This window comes from Notamacropus eugenii, chromosome 1, assembly GCF_028372415.1.
Source record: "Notamacropus eugenii isolate mMacEug1 chromosome 1, mMacEug1.pri_v2, whole genome shotgun sequence".
Classification (NCBI taxonomy): Eukaryota; Metazoa; Chordata; class Mammalia; order Diprotodontia; family Macropodidae; genus Notamacropus; species Notamacropus eugenii.
In genome coordinates, this window is record NC_092872.1 from 78,486,525 (window position 1) to 78,508,984 (window position 22,460).

The 22,460-nt window shown below is 49.7% G+C and overlaps 1 protein-coding gene and 1 long non-coding RNA gene across 14 annotated transcripts; one reads left to right on the forward strand and one right to left on the reverse strand.

The window, feature by feature from the left end:
• Positions 1-60: 60 nt before the first annotated feature.
• LOC140502706 (uncharacterized) lies at positions 61-4,905 on the forward strand. The gene is made up of 4 exons (XR_011966551.1): positions 61-168; positions 3,888-4,137; positions 4,246-4,339; positions 4,815-4,905. It is a non-coding gene; the product is annotated as an uncharacterized lncRNA (long non-coding RNA).
• Positions 2,536-18,949, reverse strand: ATOSB (atos homolog B). Of its 13 annotated transcripts, XM_072606637.1 has the most exons (13): positions 18,507-18,629; positions 17,411-17,504; positions 14,643-14,954; positions 12,729-12,835; positions 11,859-12,018; positions 9,503-9,645; positions 5,999-6,952; positions 5,503-5,561; positions 5,179-5,284; positions 4,850-5,008; positions 4,484-4,552; positions 4,182-4,357; positions 2,536-3,963 (listed from the first exon to the last, which is right to left on the reverse strand). In XM_072606637.1, exons 7-13 carry the CDS (start codon positions 6,875-6,877, stop codon positions 3,810-3,812), a joined length of 1,602 nt encoding a protein of 533 aa, XP_072462738.1. In that variant the 5' UTR covers positions 6,878-6,952; positions 9,503-9,645; positions 11,859-12,018; positions 12,729-12,835; positions 14,643-14,954; positions 17,411-17,504; positions 18,507-18,629; the 3' UTR covers positions 2,536-3,809. The 13 variants fall into 13 exon arrangements, with proteins under 13 accessions (XP_072462738.1, XP_072462740.1, XP_072462745.1 ...); XM_072606639.1 differs by lacking the exons at positions 11,859-12,018; positions 12,729-12,835 and adding an exon at positions 18,836-18,949 and having other exon boundaries at positions 18,507-18,536; XM_072606644.1 differs by lacking the exons at positions 11,859-12,018; positions 12,729-12,835 and adding an exon at positions 7,672-7,795.
• Between the last annotated feature and the right edge of the window lie 3,511 nt (positions 18,950-22,460).

Below are 22,460 nucleotides of genomic sequence, written 5' to 3' on the forward strand. Positions count from 1 at the left end.
CGGACGCTCGGCAGTGCAAGGCCCAAACGGTTCCCCGGAAAGCGGCATCCTTACCAAGATGGGTTCCGGAGCTGACTCCTGCCCCGCGCCGTGGCCCGCTGCCTCGGACGCGCAGGCCCCAGCGGAGACGGTCCTCGGGTTTCCAGCCTCCCTGGAGGAAGTGTGCAGGTGACCTGGAAGGCCAGACCCCTAACCCTTCTCCAAACCTCCCTTTATTCGCCTCCTGAGATTGTTGGGCGGTAGGGGGAGGCGGGGAGGGTTGCTGCGGTCTCCCAAAGGGAGGCGCTATTGCGTTGCCATGGTGATGACCCGTGCCCCTCCCCCACACCAGTGACCGGCCTGGTTCCCCGTTGCTATGGTGACCCGGCATCCTCAGTTGCCTGGTGACCGAGTCTTGGCGTCCCCTCGCCGCCGGGCTTTCTCTCACCAGAGTGGGCAGAGCCCTGAGGGCCACGCAGCTCCATCTAGAGCCCCAAGTGCTGGATCTCCACTTGTCGTGCCTTCGTTGTTTGTCCTGGCGTAATGGAGCCAACCTTTCATGCTCGGACCTCCCCCTGAGCCCCTAAAGCCTCACCTCTAGGGCCCTTCCCCTCATCCCTCTCACCCCTGCCCTCTCCCCACTGCCAGAGCTCCCGGCTGGACCCTGCACAGTCTGGCACGTCACATTCCTAGCCACGACCGACGCTCCTAGACCTAGACCCTAGATCCCAGACCCTAGACCCTAGACCCCAGACCCTAGACTCTAGACCCTAGATCCTAGACCCCAGACCCTAGACCCCAGACCCTAGACCCTAGACCCCAGACCCTAGACCCCAGACCCTAGACCCTAGACCCTAGATCCTAGACCCCAGACCCTAGACCCCAGACCCTACACCCTAGACGTAGACCCTAGACCCCAGACCCCAGACCCTAGACCCTAGACCCTAGACCCTAGACCCCAGACCCCAGACCCTACACCCTATACCCTAGACCCCAGACCCCAGACCCCAGACCCCAGACTCCAGACCCTACACCCTACACCCCAGACCCCAGACCCTACACCCTACACCCTAGACCCCAGACCCCAGACCCCAGACTTTAGACCTAGACCCTAGACCCCAGACCCCAGACCCCAGACCCTACACCCTGCACCCTAAACCCCAGACCCTACACCCTAGACCCCAGACCCCAGACCCCAGACCCTACACCCCAGACCCCAGACCCTACACCCTACACCCTAGACCCCAGACCCCTTACTGGGCTTTCCCACACTTCTCCTGCGGTTGCAGATTCCTGGAATGTTAAATTCCCCACAGTCCTGCCCCCACCACCTTTCCCGGCTGGATTCTTGCCCATCATTTAAAGCCACTCAGATAATATCGATTGATTGAAACCTTTCTGTGTTCCACCCTTTCCAGCCCCCACCCCCCAAGTTGGTTTCCTTTACCAATTTTATTTGGCTCAGCCCATCCTTAGGTTGTCATTGTCATCTCTCCCTACTTGGTTCTGAGCTCTGTGTAGTATTCATAAGGTTGTGTTCATATTTCCGTGGGACCAAATTGTCGCTAGGGGATGGTGGTATTAAGGGAGACAAGGTCAAATTTAGCCTGGGACACTTCCTAGTTATGTGACCTCATCTGTCCAATGGCAAGGCTGTCATGAGGATGAAATAAGATACTTGTAAAGTACACAGTGCACGGCCTATAGCAAGCCTATATAAATGTTCCTTATTATTAGGGGAGTGGAGTCGATCCCTCTCTAGGGTCTGTCATAGTTTTACATACAGAAGGTGTTTAATAATTACTGAATTTGAACCACTGGGAGAACATCTAGATTAAGGAACTAGTTTCCAAAAATTGAGATAATACTCCAGGCATGAATGAGGCCAAAGAGCCAATTACTTACGCTCAGCGTAGAAGTTCAGATTTATTAATGTTGAGACCCTGAGCAAACAAACATGGCAGGGTTTGGAGCAATCTCATGCTTCCCCTCCTTCCAACACAGCTAGGTGGTCAGAGTGGACAGAGTGCCATGGGCTCAGTCAGCTCAAATGTGACCTCAGATCTTTATTAATTGTGTGACCCTGTGTAATCTGCCTCAGTTTCCTTAACTATAAATTGAGGATCATAATAGCACTTATCTCGAAGGGTTGCTGTGAGATGATGAGGTAGTATTCTTAAAAGCATTTAGCACAGTGCCTGTCACACAGTAGGTTCTATATAAATGCTAATTATTATTATGAAACACCCAACCACGTCCTTCCAGAGATAGGTCCTATCTTGTTTCATTGAATACTCCCCAGCTTTCAAGTCTGTTTACTATGTGCCTTATGATCTTGAAAAATGAATTTCATCACTCTAGGCCTACTTCTTTTATAAAATGAGGGAGTTACAGATTTTTCTCTAAGGCTCCCTTCTAACATTATAAGTTATGCTAGGAAAGCACCATTAAAAAAGCCCTGAAGAGTTTCACAATATCTGCCCTTGATCAGTCTCTTTCATTCTTCCAAGGTCTGTATTCCCCACTCAATCTCCATCAGAAAACGTAAGGTTCAAGTCATGTCTTCAAACAAAAATTTATTAAATTTCTTTTTCTTTTCTTTTTCTTTTTTTTTTTTAAGAAAAGTACCAGGTACAATTTATTCCTCTGATTTTCAAGTTTCTGGAAATGCTTGTTCCCCTAAACTCATCCCCAGGAGGCAGGGCTGGGGCTGAGCTAGGGTCCAGGATAGGGTACAGTCCAGGGGGAACAGACAGCCAGCAACCACAGCAACCACAACACAAATGTGCAGGGGCTATTCCTCCCCCAAGCTGAGGTAGGTGGGTCAGAGTCTAGGGCTCAGCCTCTCCCCAGGCAAGAGGTGGGAAGGAGGAGAGCCCTAGTTCTTGGCTCTGACTCTGTTCCCCTAGCCATGCCTTTTCTGCCCCAAACACACACACTCACTGTTCACTCAGGACCACATACACACACACACTCACTGTTCACTCAGGACCCCAAGGGTGGAAGGGGCAGATGCTAGGGGGAGGAGCAAATTGGAGTATAGAGCCCACCTTCATCCTCATTACTACACGCACGCACGCACGCACACATGCACGCACGCACACATGCACACACACACAACTCACATTTGGTTTCTGGCAGGCATCATGGGGCAAGGGAAGGGAGAACAGGAAGTAGGGAAACTAGGTCTTTGGCTACTGACCCAGTCTCTTCAGGATAACACCTCTACTCTGGCCCTCAGGCACATGGAGTAAGGCCACCCCCATAGCATTCTGCTCTCCTCTCCTCTTCCACCTAGTCTCACTGCCCCTAAGGGAGGGCAGCTCTTTTCCTCTTAACAGAGATCAGTATGCTCAAGCCTGGAGGTTAGGGGAGTATTTGAGATGGGTGGAGCAGTGTCAATTGTCAGGTTTTGGAGGTCAACAAAGCCATCCCAAATGAATAAATTATAAATTAACAATAAATAAAACGCGATGGCCCCCCCCCCCCCACAATGGGAAGGGAGAGCTGCGTGAAGGGTGATGGGCCTGTGTCCCCAAGGTCTACAGAGCATGGAGAAGGCCCCACCCCTTACAACTCCAGACACCATCTAGGGTAGTGGCTGTGAAGCCAAAAGGGAGGGGAGAGAGTGCGGGTGAACCTGGAGCAGGGCATTAATTAGCTGGAAGATGGAGAACAGGAGTTTCAAACACCAAATGGTCAATACTTCAGCCTTGAGTACAGCTGTCCCTTTAATTCAGGCCTGGAGGACCTGCCTCTCTCCTCAGGCCCACTGAGTCCAAGACTGAGTAGGCCGGTGTCCTTGGAAAAGCCTGAAATCATCAGGGCAGTCAGGGCAAAGGTGAATAACGAGGATTTTGGGGGGCCTCTGTCAAGGCCTGCAGCTCATAGGGGAGCCCTGTGTCTAGTTCCAGGCTCCGGCGGGAGAAGAGCAGGCGGATGTCCCCATGTAGGTACAGCCGGCCAGAGCGAGAACTCCGGAACCTGTTGTGGGTATAAAGGATAAAGAACCAAGATGAGAATCCACATGGACAAGGGCCAAAGTGAGGTCTGAGACAGGAGAAGATGACTGGATTGGAAAACTACAGATGATCAAAAGGGAAAGAAAAGAATTGGGGAAGAGATATGAAGACATAAAAAAAGCCTGGATCAATCAAGGTAGGAAAGACCTGAGTTTTCCCTACTATATCCTTGACACCTACCTGAGGTGCAGCAGGTAGCAGAGGAGGCGGCGAGTGGGGCTCACACTCCCCTGCTCACCCACAGGCACCAGGAAGAGTCGATGGCGAAGGAAGGTCACATGGGCAGCAGGCATGTCCGAGAAGTCAAAGGTCACAAGGAACATCTTCACCACCGTCTGGTTAGGATTAAATAAGGTCTAGGGGGCAGGGGGAAAAGGGTCAAGAAAAATTCCAGGGGGCCATCCCCTCCCACACTAAACTCCACATTGTGGGGTTAGGAAGGGCCTACTACCACCCATCTTCTCCCCAAGGGGCAGACTCACCACTTGAACGGTGCCCGCCTTGGGAACGCTATAGCCCTTCCTCCCCAGAGGGTTCAGGTCCACGACGCCCTGGGGATTCCAGAGGAGCCATGGAGCCATCAGCTAAGACCAAGGTCCCCAGGAGCCCAGAGTCCCCCCTTCCATCTCAGTCCCCCAACCTCTCATTGCTAGAACCCACTCCCTCCTCAAAGCCATGAGCTCCACATCCCTTTCCAATCACCAAAGCTCTTAACCCCAGACGTGTCCATCAGATTTCAGAGAGGGGAAGGAGGGGAAAATTTGGCAAAAGCTGATGACTGTCCTGCCACTCTCCTTCCCTTCCCCCTCCTAGGCCTCCCATAACCTTCCAGATCAAGCAGTCCTTACCAGGAAGGGGGCAGGGGCACTATGCTCAGAGACATCAAAGAAGGTGACAGCAACAGGCAGGGTGACATGCTGGGGACAGTAGGAACCACTGGCCCCAATCTCAGCAGTGAAACCCTCAATGTGGCCAGATGGTACAAATCGACCTCGAAGCAATGACTCCTAGATGTCAATAAAGGACAGGGTATTAAAGGAGAAAAACCAACTTTTTCCCACCACTTCCTTAAAACAATTTCCCTAGGGCACCTCTCTCCATGGAAATCTCTCCCCTTACTAATCCTTCTCTCCCCCTTCACACCTAAAGCCTTTCCAGAACCCAAGGGAGTCAGTACCTCAAAATTGCCTAGCAGGGTACGGCTGACGGCAAGGGTAGGAACAGGGGGGGCACTGGGAGAGATCAGCAGGCCTGGCCCCTTCCGGAAGCTTCTCAGGGAGCTCCTTAATGGGGGAGAGGAAGAGGATTATTCAGTAGCTCCCTTTCCCTCCAGCTTCCCTCCCTACCACCTTTTCTCTACCACTATAGCATCCATCCCATCTTCCCCCCATCCCCAGGGGCTTATTGGACCAAATACCCATGACCATCTGCAGAAAGAGAAGGAGCAACCTTGTGCCAGACTGGCATGGAGATGTTATAAGAAATAAGGTCAAACACTCACAGTTTTAGACGTCGGGCACCTTTCAGCCTTCGCCCTGTAGGACTGCAGTCTGCCAATCCCTGCAAAGGACAAGGAGAAGAAAAGAAGGCCAAGACTGTTAAGAGGAGGAGAGTCAGAACATGGGGTGAGGGAGGGAGGTGGGGGCTCAGAGGGCAAAAATTCCCATTCAGGACAGCTCTGCCTAAACCAAACCAATATCCTCAGAAAGCATTAGGAGAAAACAGTCAAGGTCAAAGTATGAAGATGAAACAGGACTTAGAATATCTGCAGTGGATGTGTGGGCAGAGACGGAACATTAATCCTGCCCTTTATCCCCAAAGTTCACCCAAAGGGACACTAGTTCCAGAGGAAAGTCTCATGTCGTTATACATAATGGCTTGATTATTTACATAGGGCTAGATGGATTGGATTAGAGCAGCACTCTCTGACCAAACAAATAGAGGGCAGTTACAAGACAAATTACAGCTCCATGCTTCCTTTCCAGCCTAGGGCTCACCTGCATTGGCTCCCTGGATATGGGCAGCAGGTGGTTCCAGAACGGCGCAGCTTTGGCATCAGTACTTCGGGCAGCTGGGGGAGGGCCAGAAGGAGCTGCCCTGTGCCTTCGGGGGGCTGGTCCCTCATCTCCAGAGTTGGCATCAGGGGCCTCTCCAGCTGGGAGCAGCCTCCGCTTGGCAGGACAGGGCCCTGGGGGGGCTGGGCCTGGGGGAGTATGTTCAGGGCTGTGTCCATTGGCGGTGCCAGGGGGTTCCCCAGGCCAGGGGCTGCTCCCATTGCCCATCTCAGGTCCTCGGTCCTCTTCCCCTTTCTGTGCAAGACTGTGCAAATCAGCATCAAGTATGTGCAGCTGGCCAGGTGGTGCCACTGGCCCAGGGGCCTCCCCCAAACCCCCTTTTTCCCCAGGCCCTGGGGGGCCCCAGTCTCTGATGTGCAAAGTGCTATAGGAAGCATGTGGTAGAGGCCCAGGGGAAATCCAGGCTCCTGCAGTCCTAGGTGGATTTGGGCTGTCCCGATGTTCCACAACCTGGAGGCCTCGGTGGGAGAAGTGCTGGCCTGCCCCTCCAAGCCCCAGGCTGAGCCCAGCATCCAATGGCCCTACTGGGGCTGGCTCTTCAGGGGTCTGTCCTTCCCTACCCGCTGTTCCTGGACCTCGCTTTGCCTCTCGGACACCTTCAGTAGGGGGTCCTGGCCGCTTCAGGGCCCTACGGGGTTCAGGAGGGGAGAAGACAGACACCTGGTAGACTCCCTGGGACACAGTCCCTCCTGCTTGACTGAAGCCCATGAGTAGCCCACCCCTCTGGCCCCCCTGCCCAGCTGGGGGCTGGGAGGGGCCAGGCTCAGGGGATGGCGTTGGTTCCACCTGCACGTGGCGCATGGAGTTCCCCTCAAGTCAGAGCAGTTCCCCCAGGAGGCCTTTGCTTTGGGCCTGGGCTGGGGGTCCTGGGCACATCTGGAAAGTAAGAAGAAAAGGAAGGGAAGTTACTATCCTGTTCCAGATCTGCTACTTGAATTGCCCCTTTGTACTATTAGATGGTCACTGGAAGCAAAAGGTATATGAGTAAAGGTCATGTCCATGACTTTCAAATCCATTTCTACATCTCTGGTCTTTCACTTGGACTTTAGGCCAACACACCCAGCTGCCCAAAAGACCTCTTCACACTGAACAGACCTACAATAAAACTAATCTTTAACCTGAATTTTTTACTCTTTCTCATCTTCCCCATTTCTTTCCATGGCAACATCCTCCTCCCAAAATCAAGGCTAGAAATCTAGTTGACATCTTCACTTTCACCTCTTTTATTTAATTTGGCCCCTATTCATCTTTCCTTCCTCACACCTGACCTTTCTTCAATATTCCCAGGGCTACCAACCTAGCAGCCTACCTTACCTTATAATTTATCAATGCAATAGCCCCTTACCAAGTTTTCCTGCCTCTAGTCTCCCCTTGCTCCATGCTGCTGACAACCCTTCCTAGAACATTGCTTTCATCACGTCACCCCATGCTCAAGAACCCTATAGCCTCCAACATCAGATCCAAAACCTTGGCTTTCACAGGCCTCCGCTGATTGGCTCTCTTCTCCATCTCTATCCAACTTTTTATCTCCCCAATACATACATTCTGATCAAGCAGAGACAATCTATTTACAGCCTTCCTTTCTGCTTCCTTACCTTCGATACGAGTTCTCCTTTTACAGCATCATGAGACCTTAGATTCAGTGCTGGAAGGGGAATGGGAATCCAACTCCTTCATTTGACAGATGTGTGGAGACTGACTCCTCTTAGGCCACTAAAGCTGGTGTTTAAGGCAAGATTTAAACTCAAGTCTTCTTGACTCCAAATACATTGCTCTAGTATCTATAACTCCACCTAGTGCCTTACTTTCCAGCTAGCTAGAAAGCTCTTTATCCTCTTCTCTACCTACCCAATTCTTAGACTTCTTCAATACCATATCAATACTCATCACATCTATAAAACTTCCCCAAATTCACTGTATCCTATAATGCACCTTCTTTAAGCCTTCAGCATACAGCTTGTGCCACATTTCCCATATGTTTGCCCACAGATTATCCTATACTTGATTCTCAGTTGTTTCATGCATTTAGTTTTCCCCCTAATTAGATTCAGTTCAATATTTATTAAGCCTTTACTTTGTGCAGGACATTGTGCTAGGCATTCTGGTGAACACAGATGTTAAAGAGACATGACCTCTCCCTACCCACAATGAGCTTACAATCTAGTTGGGAGGGAGAGGAAATGATAGTTATACAAATAAACATAAGACAAGTTAGAATAAAATTGCTATGAGAAAGCAGAAGGAAAAGTATATTTCCAAGGGTGGAATTTTTTGGGGGGGTTGGGTGGTGTAAGGGGAATAGGAAATCAAGGCAGGCATTATAGCAGAGCTAGTACCTAAACTGGGTTTTAAAGAGAAGAGGGATTTTAACAGAAATATGGAGTGGTGGGGAAAAGGAGATATAATATATTATAGGCAGAGAGGACAAGTGTAAACAAAGGCAGTGAGTTAGAGAACAGCTAGAATGAATTTAATTGGAGGGGATAGTACATAAAAAGAAATAATGGAAAACATGACCAGAAAAGAAGGTTGAGGCCCATTCTGTGAGGGCCTGGAACCCCAGGATAAGGATCTTGGAGTTTTGGTCAGCAATGAAGAGGTCTTAAGGTTCTGTTTCAAGGGCAGAGGCTGTATCTTTCATTCCTCCTGCATCTCTCCTAGTACCTAGCATAAAATGAGGCATGCAGAAGATGTTGTTTAGAGTAGACATCCCTCACAACACTCCTCTCCTTGAACCATTCAAAGCCAGTAACAACATCCTTTTACTCCAGTTCGTGCCTTTTCATATGGTAGTCTCCCTACCTGGAACACCTTTTCTACTCATGGAAGTATGGTGTATCTCTTCAAGTCTAACTTGAAATTCACCACCTTCAAGAGGCCTTGCTTAATCCCACTTCCCCATCACTCCTATGACTCTTTATCTACTGCAGTCACTGAGAATGTCATCCATAGCACAGCCAGGTCCCACTTAGTTTGAATAGCGAACTTCCCCCCTGGAGTGGTTCCATGTATTTGAATCCAAGCTTACTGGAAGTTATAATTATGTAAAATATGTAACTGGTTCTAGTTCAATGGAAATATGCAATTACTTGGAGGTGGGGGGAGGAGAGGAATCATCATGTGCACTAAGAACCTGGATGGAGATGATTTTGTCCTCGATGCTATTTTTAACTTTTCTCCAGTATCTTCTTGCCTAAGGCCTCCATCTAGACTAGAAATTCCTTGAGGGGGAGCACTATCCTTTTCTGCATACATGCAGTTCCACACTTAGTATGTGCCTTCATACACAGAAGAATATCAGGAAAAAGAGAACTGGCCTTGGCCCAAAAGGATTTTCCGAGTGAGGAAGAAATCCAGTCCCTGTCCTGGAGGAGAAAGATATCTTTATTTAAGTATCTATCCATCCTTCTGAGACCCAGCACTCACCACGCTGCAGGGGGGCCCTTTCCTGGCTCTCTAATCCCCCTTTCCAACTGCTCTTCTCCACTAGCTGGTAGTCTGGCCCATGCCCACTCCACTGGCACGGTCACTGCCACCATCCCGGGCAGCTCCTTGGCTCAAATGGGACTCTAAAGAGAAAAGCAGAGAGATGAGACAGGATTCAAGTCAAGGCCACAAGGCCAGGTTCTCTTTAACCAAACCTCCCCTCCCTAAGAGAAGTAAGGAACTCCCAATGACTGCCCCCAAACTGGATTTATTTAGGTTATTGAAAATAACATTTAGAAGGATTTTAAATAGGTGAGGGATTGTTATGTGAAAGAGGGATTAGATTTATTGTAATTCAAAAGGCCAAACTATGATCAGTAGGTGGAAGTTTCAAGAAGGCTGATTTTGGTTCAGTAGAAATAGCTTTCTAATTAGGTCTACACAACAATGAAACAGCCTTCCTTACGGGGACGGTGATTTCAGTGAAAGCAGAGGTTGATTAGGCACAGGTAAAGAGATTCTTGAAAGTGGAACTAGACTATGACCCCTAAGATCCCTTCCAGCTCTAAGATTCTATGCCCAGTTCCAGTGGTAACTGGTATAATAACCAAGCCTGTCTGAGCCTCAGTTTCCCTACACCCCTGCCAAGCCATCCACCATACAGAAAATACTAGACAGAGGCAACACTGTCCCCAGTCTGATTCCTCCTGTCAGCCTCCAGAAAGAAACTCCATACCTAGAGCACCAAGGCCATAGAGAGGTCGATTGTCTCCACTACCGTTCCCCCCATCCCCCACTTCCCAAGTTGCAAATTTCCAGACAGTTTTCATCCTTTCCTAGCCCCACCCCCACCCCTACTCCCTCTTCTCAGCCCCATTCAGGGCTGGGGCTCCTCCCAGTTAGACCCTACCCTTCACTTCCCCCACAGCCTTCACTTAGTTCCCTGGCTCTCTAAGCCAGCGCTCTGGCAGGCAAGCTGTCTCTAATAGGTTCCCAGGCAGCCTGGCTCTTTAACTGGAGGCTGTTCCCAAGAAGAAAGTAGTTGGTGTTTGAGGGAGCTAGAAAGGACAGTCATTCCCAGGGCCTGCCCCTCCCCCTAGGGCACTGTAAACCAAAGATAAGGCAGTCACAGAAGAGGGCAGCAGTGCTGGGCTTCGGCCGAAGATACCTAAACCCCACCCCCTTACTTCAGAGGGGAAGGCCTCCACCCCACCCCAAAATACTCATACACAAACTCACACAAACAACTTCAACTCTGAAGGTGGGGTCCCTTATACTCCAGGACAGTTGTGTTTACTATTTAGGAAACAACCTGCACACTAAACGCAATTTCACACTCACTAATTTGTCCCACATGTGTTAAGACCCACACCTATCCTCAGCCCTACCACCTGGCTAAATAAATCCTACACTCTAGAGCCCTAAGAGCAGGGACTGTTTCCCTTCAGGTAAGGCAAAACTGCCTACTTTGTTCCTAACACAGGTGATTCCCCTTCCCTGGAAATCTAGGCTATCTACCCACAGTTCCCCTTTTCTTCTACAAGTCTGTCAGTCCTACATCTCCTCTCTACCTTTCCAAACCTTATCCCATAGTGAGGTGAAGCTGGGATCCATTGGACCATTGAAAAGGTCCAGGGTTTGGATCAGGGGGACTTGACTGTCCCTGGAAGGCAATGGTGAAAGGAAGTGTAGGAGGGCGACATCAGTATGGACTAGTGTCAGACAAGTTTTTATGGATTAGGTGGAAATTGAGCTGGACTTTAAATTATAGGTAGAGTTCCAATAAGAATTCCTTAACTGCTCCACCTCCTAAGGTCTGTTAGAAGCTGAAGGTTCTCTCTTTAGCACAATTCAGGATTTTAACATTTCTGGGGGGCAGGGGTGTCTCCAAACTAAATTTTGTGTTTTCTCTACTCTGCCCTCCCCTCCCCCAGCCTAGCACTCCCTTCACAAAGAAGATGCTAAATGAATATCTGTTGCATCGAATTCTTCTCCACCCAGCTAACGTATGCCCTGAGGAAAATGTCCTCAGCCTTCACCCCTACAGCAATTATTTCAGGTCACGCCCCCACCCCCACTCAGCTTCTGACTTTCCAGGGACTCGGTACACATCTCCTAGGGAAGCCAGGTGATGACACGGTGCCCCAGGTGACCCCAGCATTCTTGGCATCTGATCATTACCTCAGTGCCCTTTGGAGTACCAGACCCTTTAACCAGACCCTTCCTGCTTCTCTAAGCATGGAGCCGGTCTGGATGTAGACCAGGACTCTAAGCTGACTCATAAGGCCGCTTGGGAGGGGTTCCTCTGTGTGTGGGGGAGGGAGGATGGGATTCAGTGGAGAGGCATGGACCTCACCCTCTGTGCAGGAGGTGGGAGCCCAGAAACACCAGCTGGTGTCAAACAGCTGTGCCCGTCTGTGTGGACTGCAAGGACTGCAGCTCCCAGCATGCCATGGGCACGTCACCAAAAAGGACTACAAGTCCCAGAACGCCATGGGAACAGCACTTTCAGACACCTGCTGGGGCCAAAGTGAGAAGTACTGGGGGAGGGCAGAGCAGGAGCCTAGTCCCAGCCTCTTCCTTCCTCCCCTCTCTTCCCCTCACCATAAACTTTAAACCTGCCCACTTCTGCTCTTGACCAAGTCAGCAAAGAAGGGGGGGAGGGGGGAGAATATGGAGAATGGTTCTGCTACCTGATCAGTCAGGGAAGCACATATTCAGAGAGCTAGCTGCCAGTCTTTCCCCAGGATCTCTCCTTCCTTTTAGCTAGGTTCCATTCTACATCTCCCTCCTTGCTTCTGAGTTCATTCTCCCTTATCCAATTAGACTACGACCTTCCATCAACATTCCAGGGTCCCCAATCTGAACTTCAAATCCCCAAACCAAGTTTCCTAAGTCCCCATCCTCTGCTATTAACCACATACCCCAGACCAAACCACCCCAGCCCACTTTTCCTCATCACAGTCCATTCAGGTTCTTCATCCCAGCCCCCAGAGTTGATTTCCAATCTTAACTTCTCTCCCATTCCAACCTCTCTGGTCCTTCTTCATTCTCTTCAGACCAGATCTTCCAACCTTCCACCAGGCCTTCTGATTCCTCTGGCTCCTTACACTTGGTCTCGGCAGGTTCTCCCCACCACTGGTCTCTTAGGACCCTCCCCGCAAGTTGTCCTTATTTAGAGGAGGTCTCCCAGCTGGACCCCTGAAACGCAGCCCTGCAAACTCACCCCGTTCCCAAACTGTCTCAACTGCGGCTGCCGCTGTTGCTCCTCCTCCTGGGTCCCCCTCCCCTCTGCTGGCCCCCAACCCAGACAAAGGGTGGATCGGGCTCAGTCTGTGAAGAGGTACGGCGCTAGCGGGCTCGGTCCCCGGCACTGGTCCCAGCTCTCGCGGCCCCCCAGCTGCTGTCGTGCCCCTCCCAGCGCCGGTCCCTCCCCGGGGCCGCTCCGGCTCCGTGCCGCCGGCTCCGCGGCCCCTCTGACTCACAGGCCATTTCCTACCAGCTGATGGGACCGCCCCGCCCAGCACCCCCCAGGCCCAGGGCCCGTCCACTGCACCGGACACGCCCCCTCCTCCCGACCACACCCCTTCAGCAGGCCACGTCCACGTTCATTGGTCCGTGGGGGGCCGGCCTCCCCCCGACCTCCGTTGCAACCACTTCGTCAGGCACGCCCTCTCCTCCAGTCACAAGTCCATTGGTCAGTAGCGCCGCCAGCCTACCCAGACCAACCCCGCCTCCTACATTAACCCCTCACCCGCCATGGGTTCCCAGCTGAGCGTTTCTTTCCTACCCTTTACCCTTTTAGGGAAAGATAGCTTTGGGAGCACACAAGTCCTGGTTTCCCTGGAAGCTGGAGACCTCAATCCCACTTCTGAAGAAAATGGGAGGTCCCTGAATTTTTCGAGACAGAATTAAAACAGCTCCTAAGAGGGGAACCTGCATCCAAGTCACACATCTGTCTCTTTTGGCCTACTTTGAGAAAGTTACTGAAACTCTCAGTGCCTCTGGAAATTCGCTATGACTAAATCGCAAAAAAGATGCCAATATGCATTGGTAGAGGGAGTTTCCTCACCTGGAGTCCCTTATACCTAAGAAATTATAGGTCTGAACAGAAAAGAGGACTGATTTTTCACTTAAGCAGAGCCCTGTCCCACCCCTAGCCTTTTGACCTACCCCTCTCAGCATAAAGCTTTGGAGCCTGTGGGTACTTTGAAGATTTGGTGAATGACCTCAAGGAGCTCTTCTAGGTCACACTAGGATGGAGGTGAATTTCTGACCTCCAGAGGAGGAAAGATGTTGCTCAGCGTGGACCCCATTTCTATCTCCTCTTTCCCTTGTGTTTGGGTCCAACAACTCATTGCCAAGTTGGAAGAGGAGAATGGAGAAGAGGTGGAGAAGGGGAGAGAAGGGGTAAGGAGAATAAAAGGATAACTTGTGTGTCACTGAAATCCTCTGGCCCCCATTCCAAGATTAAAATGCCCCAGAGGACCCAACACTAACTCCATAACTTGTCCTAGAAATCTTGGTCACTGGCTCTGAGGAATAAAGTACATACCTAGATAGTATAGATTGAGGGAGCAGTTGGGGGGAAGAAGAGGGCTCATAGCAACATCAAAGCAGAAGGAACCTGGAGAAGCTGCCCTGCTCTCAGTGGTGGAGCTCACCTCCATGACTCACAGCTCCCTCGAAACTCTCCGCCCTTTATCTACCTGAGTCACCAAGGCCCCGGGCCTAGCCCAGGCCTTGACTGATTAAATGATGGCGCAGCCCTCAATCCCAATCAAGTGCCCTCTACCCCCAAACTCCTCCCCCAAGTGTCTCCTCCTGAAGGCAGTTCTGCATAAAAGCCCCCATTTGGTTCTAGTTTGTGGGGCAGAGAAAACCTTAAGGCAAATCATGTCTATGAATCTGCAGAAAACTCAGAGGGGAGAAGTTGAGAGCAGAGGAAGAATAAAGAAAAAAAATTATCCCCTTCAAAATACAAAACCCTTCTCTGTTAATATAGGCATACTAAACTGCTCCCAATAGCAGTGAGAGATCAGCCACCTAACTCCAAAGGCTTTAGGTGCACAAGGGTCATTTTCAGGGTCAACCCAAGGAGACAGTTAGCACTTTTCCTTCCCAGGCACCTAGTCCTTACATTATTTTCTTCACTTTGTCATTCACTTTGTCATCAGCTCTCCCTTCCTGGTGGATCCGGCAGAAGAGAAAGAGCTTCAGGATAGGGTTTTCTATCCGGTGAGATAACAAAGAGGATTGAGAAGGTTCATCCTTCCTCCTTGCCCTGCCAGTTACTCCACCACCTCCACAGACACCACAATCTGGCCTTAAGTAGTATCAATGATGCTGATGCAAGAGGAACCCAGAAAAAGGAAGATGCTGAATGGGAAGCCTGGGGGGAAGGTGGAGTATTCAGGGTAGGTTCCCTAACAGGTAAGGAGGCATTCACAATCTGAAAGAAAAAGAAGCTTTGCATTAGGGTTAGGGAAACCTATTCCTGACAGAGTCCTAGCTTAAGCCCTGACTGACCCTCCCCCTCTTCCCCCCCATACCCTTAAGGGTCCCAGGAGAGGGGAATATTTTACTTTCTACTCTCTTCCTCCTATGCAGAAGAAAGGAAAGTAATTGATCCTCAGAGCAACCAGGCTTCCTTTTACCCTGGTCTGGGAGAAGGCAGAAGAACAAAAGTTGAGTCTCAGTCATCTCGGTCTTGCTTAACCTACCCTATAACAGCAAAGAAGAGGGCCAAAGAAACTCACTTCCCTGTAGTAGCTTAATCCACTCAGAAGGATCCTGCTCCCAAGGAGATATAATAATCTAGGACTATTCTCCTCCCCCAACCCCATCCTCAAACTAATACCAGATAGGAGTAAATCCCACTGAAAAGGTACTGCCTTCTTCCCCAAGGTCATGCCTATGCTGTCCTCAAGCCAGTATCACTAGTACTCACTCATCCAACTCCCTGCTTGTTCCAATCTAGTTCTACTCTCTCTATGGTCATTTAAGGGCAGAAATAACAACTTGTTTAGGGGAGAAGACAGAGATGCTACCTGGGTTCTAGTCCCTGCTTTGTTACTATCTTGACTTTGAACAAATTATTTCTTCTCTCTGGGCTTGTTTCCTCATCTTTAAAATAGGATGTTAGACTAGATAATCACACCTTACATGTGCATAATATACTTTGAAAAGCGCTTCACTAATCATTATGTCATTTGAAACTTACCACAATCCTAAAAGATAAGCAGGGCAAGATACCAATTATTCTCATTTTACATATGATCCCTAAAGGGCCCTTGAAGCTCTAAATTCTATCATACTCTAAGTTACCCATTGCCTAACAAGATATTCAGACTGTCTGTCTCTCCTACCAAAAAGAGTGGACATTTAGGTAAACCAGCTCAATCCCACCTTCCCCTTCCTCTAGCCAGGGACCACACTTCTAGCATTATCTAACAGGATCTCTGATGCCCGGCCCATTTGGGCAGCCTGTGCATTCCCCAGAAGCTTCTGAAACTGGTAAAACCAGGCTATCACTACCCTCTTCCAGTGATCCCCTTCCCCCAACAAGAAAGCCAGAAAATCTTTCTGCCCTAGGCCCACCCTCTCTCTAAGAGACAGTCGGGGAAGCAGTGTTGCCATGGCAATCTGGTCGTCCTCATCAGGCCTCAGCCTGTTTTCCCCACCCCCCACCCCTCCCCCCCACTAACCTGCCCCCCTTTGTTTAGGTCTAGGGCAGTCTTGTCATGTCACTGACACCATAGGCTGCTTTACACATGCATCATTCATCTCCTCCTGAAGCATCTCTTGCCCCCAGCTAAAACCCCTCCTCATACCCCACCCCCAATCAGAAAGGGAAAATCCTTTAATGCCCTTATGGAACAGCCTTCAGTACCATACCAAAGTCTCCATAGGGATCCAAGAGTACTCACACCTAGGGGAAATAGGGCCAAACATTACAACCAGTAGTGGTTCTTGCTCTACTAGGTGGGTGGAAGGAGAGAAGAGTTTTTCAAAAAAGAATGCAACTTCCTTCTTCCCTTCTATAGCTGATGTTGAGAGCCCCACTCTCTTCTAGGGCTCATGCTCTAAGGGAAAATAACCTTTGCACTTACAGAACATAAGCTTCAATGTCTCCCACAAGGACCCAGGACATCCCAGAGGGTGGGGCTGAGTGAGTATTCAGCAAGTGGTAGAGGCCTGGTTTCTACCCAGAGAGCTCCTGGCCAGGAGAGGTCTGCTATAATGAGAAGGGTTGGGCCCTATGGACACAGCTTGGTACTGTGGAAACAGTACTAGATCTGGGGTCAAAAAATACTGGGTTTGAATTCTGGCTCTGCCACTTACTACCTGTATGACTTTTGGCAAGTCATATGAATTCTCTAGGCCTCAGTTTCCCCATCTGTAAAATGAGAGGAGGGGTGGTTCTAGATGACCTCTAAGGGTTTCCTTCCATCTGTAGTTCCATTGATCTGTTACCAGGGTCTCTGGGTCCCAAACACCTGAAAACAAAGCTTGCCCAGGGAGAGCAAGAACCAGCCAAGTCCCAGGCAAGGAAGGAAGTGGAAATGAACACACCCAGAACAAAGGGGCAGGGCAAAGGAAGGTCCGGGACAGGGGGCAGGGAGGACAGGGACCAAGGCTGATATTGGTGAGGAACAGAAAATGGGGGTTGAGGGAGGCTCTTAAGAGGAGCTGGGTGCTATTGAGAGTAGGACCAAGTAGAAAATGGAGGATGAGTGAAGAACAGATGTTGGGCGGGTGAGAGGGAGAAGGCTCCCTAGAGATATCATGGACTGAGAAAGAGACTTTAGTCATTATTGGATAATCTCACAGTTGGTAGAAGTGATCATTCCTCAAGCCTTACACAGGGCATACTGACAGGATCCCCCCCGGGGCAACAGTTCTCACCCATGTGAGAGCTCAGCACCCCCCAAGGCCAGTGGGGCTTTGTGCTGAAAGTATCTTCTCCCTCCCTGGTCGGGGTTTCCATGGGTACTGGGAGCTGAGGAGAAAGTAGGGGCACTTTGTGGGCACAAAGCTTGCTAACTTTCACTACTGCCCATTATCAGTCTCCTACGAATCAACCCTTACCCTTTCACTCCAGATGTATCCCTCCCTCAGTTCCTCTTCTACTTCCTTCTTCCTTCTGGAGTCCCCTCATTTTCCTCATGCATACACTCCTGCCTCCCCACTATTCTGTTCTTGTAAATTCCAACATATGGCCTCTTATAATATTCCTATTCACAAAATACTGCCCTACTCCTCTCCCCTTTCTGACGCATTCCCCAACTCTCCACCTCCCTCTCTTATGCCATTAAAGCCCTCCCCTTCCAGGCCAAACCTTTTTATTTTGTTCCCCTCTTTCTCACACAAAGGAACCCCTTCTCTTCATACAGTGATGTCCCAAGGGATCTTCCACAGGTTTATCCTTCCACCTTACAGAGTCATATATCCACCCCAAGCACCTTCTCACTGGGCCCCTTCTGCCTCACTGGGATTGGGCTAGACAGGGCTGCCCCTGAGACTTGCCAGATCCCCCTCCTCACACAACTGACCCCACCTTTCACAAGCCCCTTCTCTCTCTTCATATCATTCTATCTACAGGCTCCTTTTCTTTTGTCATACAGACACTCTATTTCCCTCTTTCAAGCAGCCCTTCCATTTCACTCCACAGACCTCCCCCTCCGCCCGGGATGCACCCCCTAAATACCTTCACTTCTTATTCACAGCCCCCTCCACAACCCCGTTCCCGCCTCAGTACCCACCTCCAAAGCCCCCTTCCTCTCCTCCTATAGTCCCATCCTCACAGACCCCTCCCCTTTCTATCCCAGCGCCCCCTACAGACCCCTCCCCTTCCTCACACAGTACCCCACCCCTTCCCTTCCTCAAAACCCCTTGGATCCCCTCCCCCCTCCAGCTTTCCCACAGACCCCTTTTCCACCTAGCCTTCCCCATCCATCTTCTCCCCCTTATGCAACAACGCCCTGCATCCCTCCTCCCTCACCTGTAGCTCCAGTGGTCGATCCCCTTGCACCTAGTGAGGGGCAGGGACAAGAGAACAGGGGGGTGGGGGCGGTTACTGAGCAGCCGCAGCCTCTGCCACATAGCCCCTCCCTTCCCCTCCCCCAGGTCCGCCCCTTCCCTTCCTTCCTCCCTTCCCCGATCCCCGCCCCTCTCCCCTGCAGGTTTCCCCCCTCCCCAGCCCCGCCCCGTCCATCCCTGACTCCGATGGGCCCCACCCTGCTCCCTCGGACCCCGCCCCGCTGCCCGAGCTCCGCCCCACTTCCCGGGCTCCGGCTGACCGCTCGGAGGACTGGACCCCTCCGGGCTCACCCTTGGGCTGGCTCGGAGGCTCTTGATTGACAGCAGCGGTCTAGCGGCCCAAGCCGGCCTCCTGCTGCGCTGAGCCAATCGGCAGCCGAAGAGCGCAGCGACACACGGGGACTGCCTCAGGTCCCGCCCCGGCCACGTGCGGCTTCTGTGATGACAGATCGGGAGGGGGTGGGGCCTGGCCTTTGAGAGCTGAGCAGGACCCCGAGGGGTGGGGCTGGAGGCCGGTAGCCTGCGGGCAGTCCTGCGGCGTGTCCGGGCCAGTGTAGGCGTGTTGTCCGGGACTCGCAGGGTCACCTGTGCTCACGCTGCAGCCCGTGGGGCCCAGGTGAACTGGAGCACGAGCCTGCCCTCCCTCTCCTCTGCGTCTCTGCCCCAGCCTGGTGCAGAGGGGTCAGGTGCCCAGGAAGGGGAGATTCAAGTTGTAGCAGGGGCTGTTAACTGGTTTTGGACTCCGATTTATTCCTCAAATTAGCTCTAGAGTTGAGGAACCTGCGGCCTCGAGGCCCATGTGGCTTGACTGAGTTCAAGTTTTACAGAGCAAATCTTTTTATTAAGGGGATTTGTTCTGTGAAGCTGGCTTCCGTGTAAGAACCGCCCTCGAGGACTTCCTTCGGCCTCGAGACCACAGGTTCCCCATACCTGACTAATCCTTTCCATTTGGAGGCGCTGTCCAGTGGGGTAGTGTAATTCCTTGTAGGGAATCCTTTATGAGGCAGGGGATTTTATTTGCACAGGTAATGCTAAAACCTCAAAGCTGAAATAGAGGAACTCCTCTTAGTACAATTCCTTACGTCTTTGAAGATGACGGAACTTGACACTCAGAAACCTTAAGTGACTTGCCTGTGGTCATACAGGTCCCAAGTCCTCTGGTTGCAAATCATGTTCTTTTCATTATACCATGCAATTCAATAAACATTTATTAGGTTCCTACTATGTGCATAAAGCCCTGTCCTCCGTGCTAGAAATAGGCTTACATACTCAAATGAAAACCAACTCAGCTCTGGCTCTCAGGGAGCTTGCAATGGAATTAGGGGAGGTAAGACTAATAAATAAGATACAGATAAAAGGTGTTAAAGGGGAAAAAAGACATCCAGACCAGGAACTTCTCAATTTTTCTTTTTCTGTAGAGTCCTTGTTTTCTTTGTATCCAGTGAGATATATATGTATGTATATATGTGTGTAGGTATATGTATATATACACATACATACATATATGAAGAAAGGCTACTTTGTATTCAATAAGGCTTTCAAATGAATTTCACTGTTACTAACCACAACAGTTGAGGATGTGTGGAACAGTGGATAGAGAGCTGACGAGCCTGGAATCAGGAAAACAAGGGTTCCAGTCCCTCTTCTGATACATTATAGCTTTGTCCCCTTGGCAAGTCATTTGATTCTGTGTGAGTGAAGTAACTCCTTAGCACTTATCTATTAAAACAGGGACAGGCTATGATCTTCATAAGTGTAGGAAGTGCTTTACCCTGAGGAAATTGAAGATTCTTCCTACCACCACCACTGCATCTATATAAAATGGGAAAATGGTAATATATGCGCAAGAAATTATATATATTCATCCTACCGAAAATGTTTGTTTACTCATACGCTGAGTCATCTAATGAGATTCACTCCTTGCATTGTCTTGGTCCATCTCTCCACACTCCCCTCCCTCCACCCCCATGCTTCTGGTGTGGGCCCTTGATCTACAGATTAAGAACTACCAGTCTAGACAAGGGCAGCTTGGTTTCGAAGTGGATAGAGTGTGGGGTCTGGAGTAAGGAAGATCTGAGTTCAAATCCTGCCTCAAACACTATCTGTGTGACCCTGGGTAAGTCACTTAAGCCTGTTTGGGTTGTTAAGAAACCCTTTCAGTTTCTTCATCTGTAAAATGAGTTAGAAAAGGAAATGACAAACCACTCTAGTATTTTGGCCAGGAAAACTCCAAATGAGGTCATGAAGAGTTCGACATAACTGAACAATAACAAGTGTAGACAAGTGAGAGAGGCAGCTAGGTTGCTCAGTGGATAGAGCACTGGGTCTGGAGTCAGGAAGACCTGAGTTCAAATCAGGTCTAGATACTTACTAGCTGTGTGGCCCTGGGTGAGTCACTTGACCTCTGTTTGCCTTAATCCACTGGAGAAGGAAATGGTAAATCACTCCAAGAAAACCCTAAATGGTAAATCAATAAAACCCCAAATCACTCCAAGAAAACGCCAGAAAACCCCAAATCACAAAGAGTCGGACATGATTGAACAACAACCAAGTATAGACATGATGCTACATTGCCACGGATGTGTGCACTAGAATCGAAAGAAGTTGGGCCTCTGCCTTGCATCAGTCTTAGGAGCTGTGTGAATGCAAATGGAATGGAATAAAGGTGAGGAAGTGTCTCTGGCAGCCTGCTAAATAGCTTACCCTGGGATGCCCATCTCCCAGCTGCCTGAAGATGGCAGCATAGGGCAATACAAAACAGCAATGAAATGAGGGCTGGCCTGAAATTGAAATCCAAGAGACTTTTTTTTAAGAGTATCCCAGAAGGTATGTAAGAGTTTATAAGACTTTTGGGTAAATGTGTATATCTGTGTGCATCTGTACAATTCATAGTATCTGAGTGATTGTGTGACTCTAGAATTTCATTCCGAAGTGATTGGAATTTTGGGTGTTATAGGTTGGGGAAAGGGAAGAAGCATTTATATGGTGCATATTATGTGCCAAGTACTATGATAAATGGTTTTTTTAAACAAATATCATCACATTTGATCTTCACAACAACCCTGGAATCTAGATACTATTATCTTCATTTTACAGTTAAGGAAGCTGAGGCAGACAGAGTTTAGGTGACTTGCCCAGGGTCACACAGCTGATAAGTATCTGAGGATGGATTTGAACTCAGGGCTTTTCCATTCCAGATCCAGTGTTCTATCTATTGCATCCCCAGCTGCCCAAATATATTCTAGGTAAGCTTTGTTCCCAGCTTTGGGTTTCTATCCTCACCTGATTTCCTATATTTCCAGTCCTTTCTTTGCTTAAGGAAGCCTGAATTTTTGAAAACTGGAAATAAAATGAGTGTTGGCTGTTTGAGTAGGGGATGGTAGGCCTCCTTTGAGTGAAGGTCTACATTTTTTTCTTGAATGAAGACTCATTTCTGGTATACCACCCAAGTGATATCTGCTTGATGTCTCAAGCCTTTGGGTAAGAAATTTAGGACAGAGTAGCTGCCCATGGGGCTTCTCTTTTCTTCAGATATTCATGCTTAGCCCCAGAGATTTTACAGGTCCACTGTCTCCCTTTCCCCTTTCTTCTTCCCATTCCAATCCAACTGTCACAACAAATTCAAAGCTCCGTGTATTTGTTGTATTTCTAGAAGTTTCCATTCTGAGTCAGTAGGTTCTTCAAAAGGAGTGTTGAGGAGGGGGTAGAAGGAAGGAATATGTCAGTTCCAGGAGTTGCAATTAATTCCTAGGTTTTTTTGATAACTTCTTCATATTGACTCTTATCCTAACTAAACCCTAGGAATAAGGATTAAATCCTGACTGTAGGAGAAGTCCTGGTTTTGCCTGAGGAGAACAAAATGAACAAACAACCCCAAAAGTCAATAGGTGTGATGACCCTTCCTTGAGCGGGTGGG

Excerpts from the sequence above, each read along its gene's own strand:
- ATOSB (XM_072606639.1), bottom strand. The coding sequence starts at position 6,877 with ATGCGCCACGTGCAGGTGGAACCAACGCCATCCCCTGAGCCTGGCCCC. Across the intron at positions 5,562-5,998 it reads TATCCAGGGAGCCAATGCAG|GGATTGGCAGACTGCAGTCC; the intron begins GTGAGCCCTAGG and ends TGTCCTTTGCAG. Across the intron at positions 5,285-5,502 it reads GGTGCCCGACGTCTAAAACT|GAGCTCCCTGAGAAGCTTCC; the intron begins GTGAGTGTTTGA and ends TCCCCCATTAAG.